The 16,061-nt window shown below is 42.0% G+C and overlaps 1 protein-coding gene across 5 annotated transcripts in view; it reads right to left on the bottom strand.

The window, feature by feature from the left end:
* CEP112 (centrosomal protein 112) overlaps positions 1 to 11,985 on the bottom strand; it is a 219,169-nt gene extending 207,184 nt beyond the window's left edge. For 3 of the 5 annotated variants that reach the window (XR_014561326.1, XM_083727455.1, XM_083727457.1), the window contains exons 1-4: positions 11,593 to 11,985; positions 8,156 to 8,300; positions 5,312 to 5,502; positions 2,899 to 3,068 (exon numbers count right to left, since the gene is read on the bottom strand). Coding sequence is in view for 4 of the 5 variants with exons in the window: in XM_083727455.1 (XP_083583581.1) it covers positions 2,899 to 3,068; positions 5,312 to 5,502; positions 8,156 to 8,264 (470 nt within the window). In the remaining variant the exon portion in view is untranslated. The remainder of the gene's footprint in view (positions 1 to 2,898; positions 3,069 to 5,311; positions 5,503 to 8,155; positions 8,301 to 11,592) is intronic. The other 2 variants (XM_083727454.1, XM_083727456.1) reach the window with 2 other exon arrangements.
* Between the last annotated feature and the right edge of the window lie 4,076 nt (positions 11,986 to 16,061).

Below are 16,061 nucleotides of genomic sequence, written 5' to 3'. Positions count from 1 at the left end.
AAACTATTCTTAACCTGAAGCACCACTTTAATAATAATAATAATAATATTTTTTTTTTTATTTATATCCCGCCCTCCCCAGCCAAGGCCGGGCTCAGAGCGGCTTACAAGCAATAATAAAAACAAGATGAATGATTACAACTTAAAAACAAAAATAAAATACAACATTAAAATAATGGAACATTAAAATATTAAAATGTAGCCTCATTGCAGGAGGAGAAGGAAAAGAAAGAAGAAGAAGAAAGAGAGAGGGAGGGAATTAAATTGGCTCCAAGCCAAAGGCCAGGCGGAACAACTCTGTCTTACAGGCCCTGCGGAAAGAAATCAGATCCTGCAGGGCCCTGGTCTCATGAGGCAGAGCGTTCCACCAGGCCGGAGCCAGAGTTGAAAAGGCCCTGGCTCTGGTTGAAGCCAATCTAACTTCTTTACGGCCTGGGACCACTAGGGTGTTGTTATTTATGGACCTTGAGGCTCTCCGTGGGGCATACCAGGAGAGGCGGTCCCGTAGGTACGAGGGTCCTAGGCCGTGAAGGGCTTTAAAGGTCAAAAGCAGCACCTTAAATCTGACCCTGTACTCCACCGGGAGCCAGTGCAGCTTGAAAAGCACTGGGTGAATATGCTCCCATGGCAGAGACCCCATGAGGAGCCTCGCTGCAGCATTCTGTACCTGCTGGAGTTTCTGGGACAGCTTCATGGGCAGCCCCGCGTAGAGCGAATTACAGTAGTCAAGCCTGGAGATGACCGTCGCATGGATCACTGTGGCCAGGTCGGGGCAGGAAAGGTAAGGGACCAACTGCTTGATGCGGCGAAGGTGGAAAAATGTCGCCTTGGCTGTTGCTGTAACTTGCGCCTCCATGGAAAGGGAGGTAATAATAATAAAGCTAATAGGGCCTCCCGCTGCTGCCGTGCCACCGGAGCACGATTTCTGTTCTCATCCTGAAGCAAAGTTCTTAACCTGAAGCACTATTTCTGGGTTAGCGGAGTGTGTAACCTGAAGCGTATGTAACCTGAAGTGTATGTAACCCGAGGTACCACTGTACTCGGTAAAGGTAAAGGACCCCTGGATGGTTAAGTCCAGTCAAAGGTGACTATGGGCTACAGCGCTCATCTTGCACAGGCTGAGGGAGCCAGCGTTTTCCACAGACAGCTTTCCAGGGTCATGTGGCCAGCATAACTAAACTGCTACTGGTGCACAGAGGACCGTGATGAGTGCCCGAGCACACAGAAACACCATTTACTTTCCCACTGCAGCAGTACCTATTTATCTACTTGCACTGGTGTGCTTTCGAACTGCTAGTTTGGCAGGAGCTGGGACCGAGCAACGGGAGCTCACCCCATCGCAGGGATTCGAACCACCGACCTTCTGATCAGCAAGCCCAAGAGGCTCAGTGGTTTGGACCACACAGTAGTACTAAACCATTATTTAGCATTATACCTGAACTATGGTCTACAATTCAAATGAGGTGCATAGACAGAAAGCATAACAGAAGTGAATTTCTAAAGCAAGTTGCACAGCCATGTTTACAGCCACCAGCTAAGTTAAAAGCAAAAACTATCATTCTGTTGCACAGCAAATTCCAACATCAAAAGAGAATCACAGTATAATGACTTTTACTTTTATTGATCCTTTCACAGGATCTCAAATTCATTTACAACAAGGAACAATTATCTGTAATTACTGTATACCCCACACTTCCTCCTGTAGAGCCCACAGAAGCTAACAAAAAATAGAAAAATACACTCAGCCTTAAAAAACAACAACATAGCAACAATAGAATACAATGCAGCAGGCAATAGGAGTTCGATTACTAAACTCTGCTCCAGCTATAAATCCAAAAGCTAAACATGCAAACATGTCAAAGGCTCAAATTAAGACTCAAAACTAATCTACAAAATAAGTACCGTAACTGGTGGAACCATTCCACTCATTAATGCATGGTGGGTCGTCTTTGTTTCTGGGGCCTATTGGCACATTTGCAAACCAGAAAACTGCCATGGGTATGAAACGCACTGCCACTGTGCATACAGCGAATTATTATTTCTTTGAAGCCTAATTTCAGTGGGAGGAGGGGACACTGTGAGCACCAGGGAAGACCTTCACAGAAACATGTGTACACTCAAGTGCCATATTAGCAACCAAAGACATTGGTCGCATTAAAGAAGAAGAATAAATAATAAAATCAGGGTGATATGACAGGCCAAAGGCTTTCTAAATGTATATTAAAAAGTCTTTTAAAGAATTGGAAGAAAGGGGGTGCTAAGGAAGACCTCTCTAAGAATAGGTTTACAAATATTGGGGTAGCCATTTAGAAGCATAAAGAGCTTTACAAAATTAGAATAAGCAAATGAAGGCAGAAAAAGAATATCGTGTTTTTGCATGCCCACTAGATCATTAAAAGCCCCAATGAAGCAGACAGGGACCTCATTCTTATCATGCATGCTGCTGAAATCATAAGCACTTCGCTTGTCCCTCACTACCACTGCCACACCACTGGGGAACAAAGCCATGGTCTGGCTTAATGTTACGTGCAGGCCCTGCCTCATGATTTCTTTCTCTCCAAACAAACCACGAGCAGCAATCTTGGGTTACCGCAGTAAGCCAAGGAAAAAACCTTGGCTCAGATATAACATGCAGACAGACCATGGCTTAGTTTATCAGCAGGTGTGAGGAAGGAGTGGTATCAGCAGCATGCACATTCACATTAAACCAGTTTATTTCAACTATAATTTAATGTGATGTGCAAGCCAGGCCTTTTATGGCCCTTCTCTACAATTTACACTGTAAGCACAATTTCTTAGCGTGAGTGCCAAGGTGATGTTTTAACATGCTTCAAAGGCGTCTCTTTTCAGTGTTACTCGTTTTGGATATATTTATGTAGATTAGCAAAGCACTTCTTACCTGTGTCCAAGGGGTGAGGTTACTAGAGCAGACTCCTCTCTAAAAGATACCTTCCAGGATTCATCCATTTTAGAATCACTTTGTCCCAGCTCTCCCATGACCCAATCAGGTAAACCTTCTGGGCTGCTGTTCCACACTCTTGCTGAATTTGGTTCATCAAAGTAGATAGACTACATTTAAAAAATAAAAAAAAATAAAAATGCTTTTAAGTTTCCAGGAACATCTCCTAGCTTCTCTTCATAAACTATGAGTTTCCAGGACCTAGGCAACAGAAGTGATGTATTATCACCAAAATACTTCTACACATATTCAGGCAAGTGATAACCTTTCAGAAACCTGACTTTCAGTTCTAACTTATCCTTGACTGTGTTTAACACAATTTATCAGCTTCTTGGCTATCTTTGCCATTTGCTTAGTATCATTTTTAAAAATCAAAAATTTATGTCAGACTCAGCTAGAGTAACCTTTTCATATTTAGTTTGAAGGTCAACTCTGTATTAAACTTCTCACTTAGTTTCACAGACTCTTACCACGCTGCATTATCTCCTATATACATATTGAAGAGCCAGAAATATAAAACCTTCATAAATGGTCACGCATTTTGCTATCATCAAACATCAACACTGTCCAGCAACTTAGACCAACTACACCATACATCTGTGTCCCAGTGACACACCCGAGTACTTGTGCCTTAGCTTATGTCAGAATAGATTCTCAAATTGCTCAAGTTGTAAAGCATTTTGAGGAGTTCCATAGTTCAGGTAGACAAACAAATTGAAACTGAACCCCATTTAAAGTGTTGGAACCAGTGTACAAAGCCCTGGATGGCATGAGGCCCAAGTATCTAATTCTTTGAGATCAGGAGGTACATCCCTACTTGTGTTTCCAAAAACAGATATGGCCTGCAGTGTGATAACGTAAGGCAGTCCGAACAACAGTATCCATATGTAGTTTTTAAAAAAACCTCTTAATTGTATTTTATTATGCTGTAAACTACCCTGGATATGGAACAACTGATTGGTTCAAAATTGGGAAAGGAGTATGGCAAGGCTGTATATTATCTCCCTGCTTATTTAACTTATCTGCAGAATTCATCATGCGAAAGGCTGGGCTGGATGAATCTCAAGCTGGAATTAAGATCGCCGGAAGAAATATCAACAACCTCACATATGCAGATGACACAACCTTGATGGCAGAAAGTGAGGAGGAATTAAATAACCTTTTAATGAGGGTGAAAGAGGAGAGCGCAAAATATGGTCTGAAGCTCAACATCAAAAAAACAAAGATCATGGCCACTGGTCCCATCACCTCCTGGCAAATAGAAGGGGGAGAAATGGAGGCAGTGAGAGATTTTACTTTCTTGGGCTCCATGATCACTGCAGATGGTGACAGCAGCCACGAAATTAAAAGACGCCTGCTCCTTGGGAGAAAGGTGATGGCAAACCTAGACAGCATCTTAAAAAGCAGAGACATCACCTTGCCAACAAAGGTCCGTATAGTGAAAGCCATGGTTTTCCCAGTAGTGATGTATGGAAGTGAAAGCTGGACCATAAAGAAGGCTGATCGCCGAAGAATTGATGCTTTTGAATTGTGGTGCTAGAGGAGACTCTTGAGAGTCCCATGGACTGCAAGAAGATCAAACACATCCATTCTTAAGGAAATTAGCCCTGGGTGCTAACTGGAAGGACAGATTGTGAAGCTGAGGCTCTAATACTTTGGCCACCTCATGAGAAGAGAAGACTCCCTGGAAAAGACCCTGATGTTGGGAAAGATGGAGGGCACAAGGAGAAGGGGACGACAGAGGACGAGATGGTTGGACAGTGTTCTTGAAGCTACCAGCATGAGTTTGACCAAACTGCAGGAGGCAGTGGAAGACAGGAGTGCCTGGCGTGCTCTGGTCCATGGGTTCATGAAAAGTCAGACACAACTAAACAACTAAACAACAACAACAAACTACCCTAGGCTTCTATGAGAATGGCAGTTTAGCACAGTAAAAGCAACAATAGCAAAAATAAAATGCATTTAAAAAAAAATCATATCCCATTTTGTCCTGTTTGCAACCCCAAAAGGATTTCTGTGTGCATTGCCATAAATACAAAATAGGTACGTTAACTTGCTGACTATGGGTGAAATCCAATTAGCAAGTTAACGCTGACTATGGGTGAAATCCAATTAGTGTTCTTAGCACAGCTGCACTGGAGGGAGGCATCCATGGGAAGAAGCCATTTTTGCTGATTCTCCATCCCTGGAACCCCAAAATATTGCCCTAGAGAGGATCCCCTAGGACAGGGCAGAATCTGCCCAAAACAGCATGCCGCCTCTTGTGAGAGTGATGCCTCCTGCTGGATCAAAAGCCCTCAGGCTCATACAGTGACAACAACTATCCTTCCATAGTAATGCACTTCATATTTACCATGTATGAAGGAAGAGTTTTCAGTGTTCCTGTTTCTGGTTTCTGTGTAAAGGGACCCTCCAGCACTCCTCTCTTCAGCATATGCAGAAGCAGCTTTCCATACAAGTTCCGGTTCTTCCTACCAACAGTACCTGCGCCCGCACCTGAAGGCTCACAAAGCTTTTTGATCCAAAGGGCACATCTCTGACGTTCTGAGAAGGGTGGGGGTGGAATGTATCAAGTGTAAGAAGCTGATATTACAGTGGTCTAAACATTTACCTTTTCTATCAATAAATAAATTTATGCCAAGCTGAAAATGTTTTATTGCAAAATATAAACTTCAAAAGAAATCTTGTGTTTCCGAAGTTAGTAATAGTGCACAAACTGTTAGACTTACACAGACTAATTAACACAAGGAAGCACTCGGATATTGGTAGTTTGACCCTTAACGCATGTATTTGCGTGTAAAAGCTACCTATAAATTTAAAGGAAGTACAGGCTATGAGCTTTATTCAAGCATCATTCAGCTGATGGTAAGGCTTGCATAAGTGCAACAAGAAGTAATTTTTAGGAATACCCTTTCCCTGCAGCACAAAGACACATTATAAATCTGTTCCAAGGTGTTAGGGGATACATGAAAGCAGATTTAGTGAATGAATGCAAAAAAAAATTGCTGGCAGTATTACTGTCAGCTGATCAATACCACAGAATACACCTCTATAGATTTAAAGTTTGCCACATGGGACTTTTTTTATATACGTTAGAGAAAAAACTTCTAATGTGTTCAGTGTAATGTGTGAATCATCTGTATATTTTGTGTATTACAAGTTTGAATATACACCTTTATAATTTCTATACACTAAATCATACATATTTTATGTATAGATTTTCTCATACTGTATATGAAACGGATCTAAATCTTTGGATCAGCGTGTGGTATAATCACACCACAGCCTTAGCAACATTTTTTCCTAAGCATACCCCTTCAAATTCTTGTGATGTTGTATACATTTCATGGCTGTGTTGGGAGACAATAAATGAAAGCATTTTAAGGATAATGTATTAAATTTAGTGATAAAATACAGGCATATTCCCTCTACAGAATTAAGGCCAAAATGTCATGTGTGTTCTTCAGGAAGTGAAACAATTTTCTATCCTCTTTATGAAAAACCACATCCTGTTACTAATGTACTGAGCCTACTTGTGAAAATATTTTAACTAGAAGAGTAAATTTAGCAACCTCTCATGGCATTACATTGGTTGTTCTTCTGTAACAAGATGTACCACTAGTAGGATTAAAAAACTGATCAAAAAATATTTATCAAGCACTTACACTTTGTAGATTATATCCACATAGTAAGTCCATTTTCTGTCTGTAATCTCTAAATTTATAAAAATGCTGTTTTCATTTATTAATAGCAATAATATTAGTTAACCTGCTATAGTGTTTATTTGTTTTTAAGTAAGATCAGGAAGAGAAGCTTCTAAAAATCATTTGTAATTTTATAAAATGATATAATCCTCAACAAATCCTTTTTTTAAAAAAAATCATTATCTCTATGTGATTAATCATAAAATAACCAGAATTCTTTATATAAAAGGATATTTACATCATTAAGAAGGATGAGCCTGAATAATCAGTATTAACAGAAATGCTTAAAAGATAAAACAATGAAAACAAATGTTATGATTATGCACATTTGTAGCACTTTTCAGTATTTAATTTGGTAAAGCATTTATTCCATCATTTCTCTTCCTTTACGAAACTGACACTAGACACCATCACCTGCCCTCTATACACAGCGCAAGTGCCAGGGAGACTGTATCCCTTTTCTTGGAACAACAATAACTGTTCACATCATCAAATCCTAACTTACCATATTTTATATATTTTACTAATCCCTCAATCCAATTTTATACCCAGCAAAGAATATTCCACTAGGCTTCTTTCCTATGGGTTGCATTCAACACTGTGCAAACAGTTCTACTTGCGCAACAGAACTCTCCCTTCTGCTCATCTGCCCATACAGCCCCCAAATCTGCCCCATTTTGAGGGTGGGGTGGGCTGCAGGGGAGAAAAGGGGTAAAGTTCTGCTCAGGAAGCCTATGCCCTTTTAAAATGTAAGTTGTGGGCGGCGGCTATTGGGTTGTGCTTTTTAATTTTGATTATGTATTTTGTGGTTTCATATTTTGATTTTATTGTGTGAACCGCCCCAAGACCTCCAGGTATAGGGTAGTAAATCAATCAATCAATCAATCAATCAATCAATCAGCAAGCCTGCTGTGCAAGTGGAGCAGAAGAGTTGGATACAATCTTATGCTCCAGGGTTAGTGGAATTGGGCAACCATCAGCACTGTGACCCTGCCCTTGAAAGCCCTTCAAAAGCAAGTGACAGGACTGGATTCCCAGACTCTTCCATTGCATGAAGCTTCCTCAATGAATTGAACATCCCCATCACCATGCCCATGTCTCCGAGATCTGGGTATAAGGGAGGTAGTTCAATATCAGCAGTATATATGATTTTTGTTACTTTTGCTCAAGACACACAAAGTTGTTACAATAGTCTTAGCTGCCTAGACATAAAGCATGCTACACACAGCAATCCAACTGTAAGCAATGCTTTGATATGATAAATTACTCAGACAAAAATTCATTCCTCCCTCCCCACCATAATATTCACAACATACCATGAGTCCATAAGATAAATTAGGACTCAGTTTATTTAACTGGTCAATTACATGGTTCTTGGTCATATAGCAAAGCCAAGATTAAAGAGCATATATGGTTATCTTATTTGGTTTAAGCGTGCTACTGTAAAATGGAAAAATAAAATATTACGGATAGCGTTTCATTCCAATGTTTACCTGATTTGTGAGGCAGTTTCAAAACATAAGGCTTCATATCCACAACATAGTGATCAAATTCTGAATCCAGTTTCTCCCAAGTTTCTTCTTCACCACTCATTCTGCTCATTCAACAATCGGAATATAGATGCGTTTAAAAGGATAACTGGAAACACAATGCAAAAAAACACAATGCAATCTTTTATTTTAAATAATATTTTATTTATACACAGCAAAGTTCAACAAACAGGTCTCCCAGCCTGGGTCAAATATTGTCCAATGTAAATTGCCAACACAGATGTTAAAGAGCAATGTAGGAAGTTGTAGTGTGTCAACAGAACTTGACATCTAAAACAGTTGGAAGTGAGATACTACCTGCCTCATACTCTTCCCAAAATGGCCCTCCCAAAAGAAGAACCTGCTGACAGGGATATATATCATGTCCATCATCTGGATCAGAATTTCCCAAACTTGAGTCTCCAGCTGTTGTTGGACTACAACTCTCATCATCCCTAGCTAGCAGGGATCTGGATTGAAAACCAGTAACAGTGGCGGCATACACAAAACATATTTAAAGCACATTCCCCCCACACACACACACCCCAAGAACCCTGAGAAATGTAGTTTAATAAGGGTGTTGGAAATTGTAGCTATGTGAGAGAGAAGCTACAGTCAGATAAACTGAGATATGAAAGCTAGGAGGTAAATGGCACCTTAAACCTAGGTTATGGCCTTTTTTTAATATAACAATACAAAGCTGAAAATGAATGAACTGCAGCTACAATATTATTATTATATTATATATATATATATATATATATATATATATATATATATATATGTGTGTGTGTGTGTGTGTCTAGTAGCACCTTAGAGACCAACTATGTTTGTACTTAGTATGAGCTTTTGTGTGCATGCACACTTCTTCAGATACCCAACACTGCTACCTACCTGAATCTAAAATACTATGTTTTTTCTTCACATGACCAATCCTTTTCCTGCCCAACCCCTTAATATTCTTAAGTGGGTCTTTTCTCCAGTCTTCAGAGAGTAGCTGGAAGTAGGGAGGCAGAAAACAGTCCTCCTTTCCTTCCACGCTGTAGTTTTAATCTGAAATCTTAGGTGCAGTACTGTGCCCAGACCTCAGAAACTGCTCATGCTAATGAAATTCCCTGTTGCAAAATGTACCCAGAACACTGGCTACAGTTGCCAGACTTCTTGGGTTTAAATAGAATTTGGAGCAGACAAACAGTAATACTACCGAAAAAAACTATCAGAATTATACGTGGAGTTTGTGCAGCATTGGTTAAGTATAAGATATGCACTGCTTTGCCAAGTTAGAAGCTGCAGTCATGTACTTGAAAGCATGCCTCCACTGGTTAAAATGGAATTGACATTCAATTAATATGTGTCATAGGCAAGAGACATAAAATAAACACTTCCTTGACATCATGTACATTGTTACTCTTTTGAGTTTACTTGCTTAGCTAAATTGCTTTTCAACACAGGTCAACACAGATATTTACAGTATCCTCAAAAAAACTTCACTACTATCATTATTATATCTTTTTATATTCCACATTTTCCCTGACAGAGACTTAAGGCGGCTTACAGCTAAAACAGAAACAGCTAAAAACATATTTTTTAAAGCAATAATTAAAACACAATTAAACACTAGTAGAACACACACACACACACACACTGCTTTTTTCTAAATGATGTTTAGGGGTACTCTTGTTTTGACTCAAGAAAATCACCATTTTATAGTTCAAATCGGGGAAAATAAATACAGTAAATGGACAAAGGTACAAAGATTCACAAAATATTTAGTGGTATGCATACCCCTGCGTCCCCCCAGAAAAAAACCACTGTATATACAAGATCACATACAGATCATCACAAATAAAAACACAACACCTGCCTTTCATTAAAAGCATTCAGTTCCCAAAAGACTGTTAGAACAAGCACATCTTCACTTGCCAGAGAAGGACAACAAGTATAACTTCTCTAGGAAGGGAGTTCCAAAGTCTGGGAACAGACACTGAGAAGGCCTTCTCCCACAAGTATGCCTGTGAGGGTGGTGGGAGCATGGGAAGGGCCTCCCTTGAAGATCTCACAGCCCTGGCAGGTTTATATGAGGGACTACAGTATTTCAGATATCCTTGACCTAAGCTGAATAAGATTTTATGCATCCTAACCAGCACTTTAAATTGTGCCCACAAGCAGACCAGTCGCCACTGGAGTTGTATGCTTCCTATAATCAACCCAGGTAAACAATCTGGCTACAGCTCTTTGACCCAATTGAGTGTTCTGTTTAAAAACATCATTCTAATTGCATTATTTTGCCGTTTCTCTCCCACTAACAAATCATCAGGCCGGCCAGAGTAGTTTCTCTCCACCCTACAAGGATGTGTATATGACATGGCCACAGCAAATCTCTCAGGCAGTAATCCTGTGCACCCTTATGCCCTAGTAATGCTTACAAACATAGTGGGACACACACACAGAATTGTTGATATGGGATTTCAGTGGAAAGGCAAGGACCCTGCAAGCGCAATCCTTGGCACACCTGTGCAGAAATATGCCTGACAGTTCAATGGGACCTTGATCAGTGTACATAGGACGGCTGCCTTTTTAACCCCACCATAAACGCATTCACTCCAAGGTCCCCCCCCATCCCGACCCCACCCCCAGGTTCAGTGGGGCAAAAAAACCCACCCCAATGTAAATGTGCAAAAGTCAGAGCCGGATTACCAAATAGGCAGCGTAGGCACCAGCCTAGGGCCCCCTCATGCCTTTCAGGGGCCACAACGGATCCAAATGGCTACGGTTTGTTTTTGTGCAATGAAATCAGTTTGTTGAAATTGTTGGTTGGTAAAAATGAAATAAAGGATGCAGGTGGCACTGTGGGTTAAACCACAGAGCCTAGGACTTGCCGATCAGAAGGTTGGCGGTTCGAATCCCCGCGACGGGGTGAGCTCCCGTTGCTCGGTCCCTGCTCCTGCCAACCTAGCAGTTTGAAAGCACGTCAAAGTGCAAGTAGATAAATAGGTACCACTCCAGCGGGGAAGGTAAGCAGCGTTTCTGTGCGCTGCTCTGGTTCGCCAGAAGTGGCTTAGTCATGCTGGCCACATGACCCGGAAGCTGTATGCCGGCTCCCTCGGCCAGTAAAGCGAGATGAGCGCCGCAACCCTAGAGTTGGTCACGACTGGACCTAATGGTCAGGGGTACCTTTACCTTTAAAAATGAAATATAGTATTAGGAGATAATTTAGGGGGGGGGGCAAAATTTCGACTGCCTAGGGGCTTAATCCGGCACTGGCCCATGCCCAGGCTTATGCATACCTACTCGGAAAATTAGCCCCTTCCAATTAAATGGGATTTATTCCCAAGCAACTGTGCAGAGGAGGGCTGCAACAAGCTCCTTAAGCCCAGAAATGACAACATAGCTCCGTTTACCTCGCGCAGTCCACGACGTCGAGGCTTTGGGCAAAGGTTCGCCCCCTGGCAGAGAAAGAGAGGGGGGTTGACACAACCCCACTTCCCCTCCCCACACAAGGGCGAGGCTTCAAGGAGATGGCACAGAAGTGGGGCTGCGGTGGGTGCAGTGAACTGAGGGAATGACCTAACCCCCCCCCCCCACAGGCCTCGCAAACCTGCGCCTCCCTCTCTCCCCCTTATTACAGTGGGGCTGAACGACGCGACCCCGAGAAACGGGGCTCCGAGGAGAGTCGGGGAACCGGCGCGGCTGCCAGGAGACCAGCCGAAAGGCAGCCAACGGTTCAAACCAACCCCGCCCTTTCCCGCCGGGCTCCCTCAGCGAGGGGCAGGCCCGACGGGCCCGAACTACTTCCGCTTCCGGCGCAGCGAGCTTCGCCGCGTCGGCGGGGTTGCTAGGCGACGTGGCCTGCGCTTGGGAAAAGCGGCTATGCCTTGCCGGGAGTGGCGCCGCTTGCGGGCTGGGCAGGGTAGCGTGGCAGCAGCAACGGCCGAGTTTTAAGAAAGGGAGGGGGGGTGTGAAATTGCGTGTCCCGTTTGGAGCCCTGCCTTCTCAATGGGGTTTCGGAGGCAGTAGGCTCAGGTGGCAAAGGAGAATTGACAGACTGCTGGGGAGCTGCAGGGGGCGGTGGTGGGCCGCTGGACATTTATTACAGGCGGAATAGAATAATAATAACAACAACAACAATAATAGTAGTAGTAGTAGTAGTTGCTGTTTATATGGTCTAAACCACAGAGTCTAGGGCTTGCCGGTCAGAGGTTTGAATCCCCATGACGGGGTGAGCTCCCGTTTCTCGGTCCCAGCTCCTGCCAAACTAGCAGTTCGAAAGCACGTCAAGTGCAAGTAGATAAACAGGTACCGCTCCAGCAGGAAAGTAAACAGCATTTCTGTGTGCTGCTCTGGTTCGCCAGAAGCGGCTTAGTCATGCTGGCCACATGACCCGGAAGCTGTACGCCGACTCCCGGAAGCTGTACGCCGACTCCCTCGGCCAATAAAGCAAGATGAGCGCCGCAACCCCACAGTCGGCCATGACTGGACCTAATGTTCAGGGGTACCTTTATCCAGGTGCATAAATTACCATATAGCATATATTCAACACAAAAAAGCGACAAAGGACAGCTGGACACATAAAAGGGGCCCCATTACCTTCAGTAGCTTAGGGCCTCATCAAACCTAAATCCAGCCCTGTGACAGACTGTCCCTGTTTCACTTCCCAGGAGCTACTGCCTGGCCTCCCCCCCCCCCCAATTATTAAAATTCATTTATATCTGCTTGCAGTCACTTACTCTACAGTAGCCTGTATCCTGCAGCGATCGTGTTTTTTTAAAAAATAAGAAGACAATCACTATCTTGGGTAAAGAAGTGCCACAAAAACATGTTTGTTCTGCTGTATATTACCAAGGGCTAGAAATGAGCCTCGTGTCAGCATATTCAGTGACAGCCTGAACACTTCCTGGCTCCTTGAGGTACTGAAAGGGAAAACTTTTGCGTTTGTGTTCTTCCATTCTCTCCACTCTCCCACCTTTCACTGCAAGTCAAAAACGTATTTACTTAGACGTCCATCCCACTCAGTTCATTTACTTATTTATTATTGCACTATATTTGTATCCTGTTTTTTGGGCAATAATTTGTCCTTAGAGCCACTCATAGCAAATGCAAATTGGATGAGGATGCTTCACTCAGCCCGCATTGCTGTCTCTTGGCTATTGGTCTCTGCAGCCACAGCAGGTGCTGTAACTCTCCCAGCGGTTTGACTTCAGTCCCAAAGGCACACTCTGTTGTATCCTGAGGCAGGTGGATGCCAACCATTTCTGCTCAATACAGTTTCAGCAGTCATTGACCAGTAAAAGTTGCTAAATATCAAGTGACAACAGCTGTTATTCTTTATACTGTTCCATGAATGTACATGGTAAACATACTTCAGATAGGGATAGCTACCCTGTGGCCCTTCAGGTTTTGCTGAACTACAACTCCCATCAGTCCCAGCTAGCATGACCAGTGATCAGAGATTATGGGGGCTGTAGTTCAACCGCATCTGGAGGGCCAAAGTTTCCCAACACCTCTAGTAGACACGAAGGGCCAGGGAACTACTAGTCACCCTGGGCCTAGCGTAATTTACGAAGGGATCATGTTACTGTATTTTGATAGCTTCATTTTCAAGCACTGAAGAAGAGAATGGCTTGTAAAAGGGAAAGAATTCCTGTACAGATTTATGTGACTTGATAACCTGCCTAATTTCTATCCAAGAGTGAAAAGGCAGATGTCACTATGCTCATCATAATCCAACTACAAAAGAAAGTCGCTGTACTAAACATATGTTGCATACCGTCCCTCCAGAGGTATTGATTCTGAAAATACAATGGTTGAATATGTACAAATCCCCAATGTGATACAACTCACAATTTGAATTGTAAAAAAAAGTGTTCATTTAGATAGACTGTAGCTTGCTGCTTTTTTAAACCTCCCCCCCCCCCCCCATGCTCTCTTATCTTTGCGAGTACCACAGCAGGTTGCCACAAGAAGCATAAGCACAGCTTGAGGCACTCTTTCAGTTGTCTACAAAGAAAAAGGCAGGCTTCATTCATCATAATAAACTCTTGAAAACACTTCTAGTCACAGTATAATATTTCAGGGTTTCTGTGCAAACCTTTCATGTTTGAAATGTGAGTCACAAAATTCATTTCACAGCTTCAGAGGCTTTGGGGTAATAATTTTTATTCTACTTGCCAAGGGATATAATTACAAAAATACCATCATTTTACTCTGGAAGAATAGTGTTTTAAGCGCTTTAATGCATCCATCTTGGAAATTGGTAAGTAGAATGAATGAGCCACCATTGGTGGGGTAAGTAGAATTCAAGAAAACCTCAAGTTTCTTGTTTGGAAAATCAGTATGACACAACCTGAATCCTGCTGTGATATAACAGCCAAGTAGCATTTTGTGATATTTTGAGCCAGTCAACACACATGTTTCTTGACGTATTCTGTTTTGCAATGTATTAGTTGTGAAACAGAAAAATATTTTATTTTTTATTTTTTCATAAAATTTTTATTAGGGGTTTTTACAGAATAAAGTACAAAGACAATAAACAACCTTACTTTTATCTCAACAGAGTTTCATAACTTCTTTGGACTTCCTCACATCTCCCGCTGCCATTTTCATCATCATAGATTTTTTCCATGCAATTTATCATCTAATTTGCAAATTTTATAACCACTTATTTAAATATAGTCCTCTGCAAATTAATTTCTCTTAATCTCACTTTACATCCCATTCCGATCCGATTTTGTGGTGGCCAATTATTTATGATCAAACATCCTACTTAACTTTCCACCAAATCACAGTATTTTTGTAAATAAGTCTTAAATTTCCTCCAATCTTCTTCAACCCTCTCTTCTCCCAGGTCTCGAATTCTGCCAGTCATCTCAGCCAGTTGCATATAGTCCATCAGCTGCATCTGCCATTCTTCCAGAGTGGGTAGATCTTGAGTTTTCCACTTCTTGGCGATAAGTATCCTTGCTGCTGCTGTTGCGTACGAAAAGAATGTTCGATCCTTCTTTGGCACCATCTGGCCGACAATGCCCAGGAGGAAGGCCTCTGGTTTCTTAAGGAAGGTATACTTAAATACCTTTTTCAGCTCATTATATATCATTTCCCAGAAGACCTTCACCCTGGGACAAGTCCACCAGAGGTGAAAGAATGTTCCTTCATTTTCCTTACATTTCCAACATTTATTGTCTGGCACATGGCATATTTTGGCAAGTTTAACTGGGGTCATGTACCACCTATATATCATTTTCATTACATTTTCCTTCAGAGCATTACATGCCGTGAAGTTCATCCCCGTGGTCCACAACCTTTCCCAATCCTCAAACATAATATTATGCCCAATATCCTGTGCCCACTTTATCATGGCCGACTTAACCATTTCATCTTGTGTATTCCATTTCAACAGCAAGTTATACATTCTTGAGAGTACTTTAGTCTTAGGTTCTAACAATTCTGTTTCCAACTTCGATTTCTCCACCTGGAATCCTAACTTTTTATCCTTTTTAAAAATTTCTTGAATCTGAGCGTAATGTAACCAGTCTCGCACTTTGTCTTTCATTTTTTCCAAACTCTGCAATTTCCAATTATTGCCCTCTTTCTCTATTATTTCCCAATATTTCGGCCATTTGGCCTCCATATTGGGTCTTTTTCGGGCCTTAGCCTCCAGAGGTGATAGCCATCTTGGAGTTTTATTTTCCAATAGGTCTTTGTATTTTGTCCAGACATTAAACACTGCTTTCCTGACAATATGGTTCTTAAAGGCCTTATTGATCTTAACTTTGTCATACCATAAGTATGCATGCCAACCAAATGCATTGTTAAAACCTTCTAAATCTAACACATCAGTGTCCTCTAGAAGTAGCCAGTCTTTTAGCCAGCA

This window comes from Podarcis gaigeae (assembly GCF_964106915.1).
Source record: "Podarcis gaigeae genome assembly, chromosome: 2".
Taxonomy (NCBI): Eukaryota; Metazoa; Chordata; class Lepidosauria; order Squamata; family Lacertidae; genus Podarcis; species Podarcis gaigeae.
The sequence above is the reverse complement of the archived record's forward strand: the minus strand, read 5'-3'. Positions and strand labels throughout refer to the sequence as shown.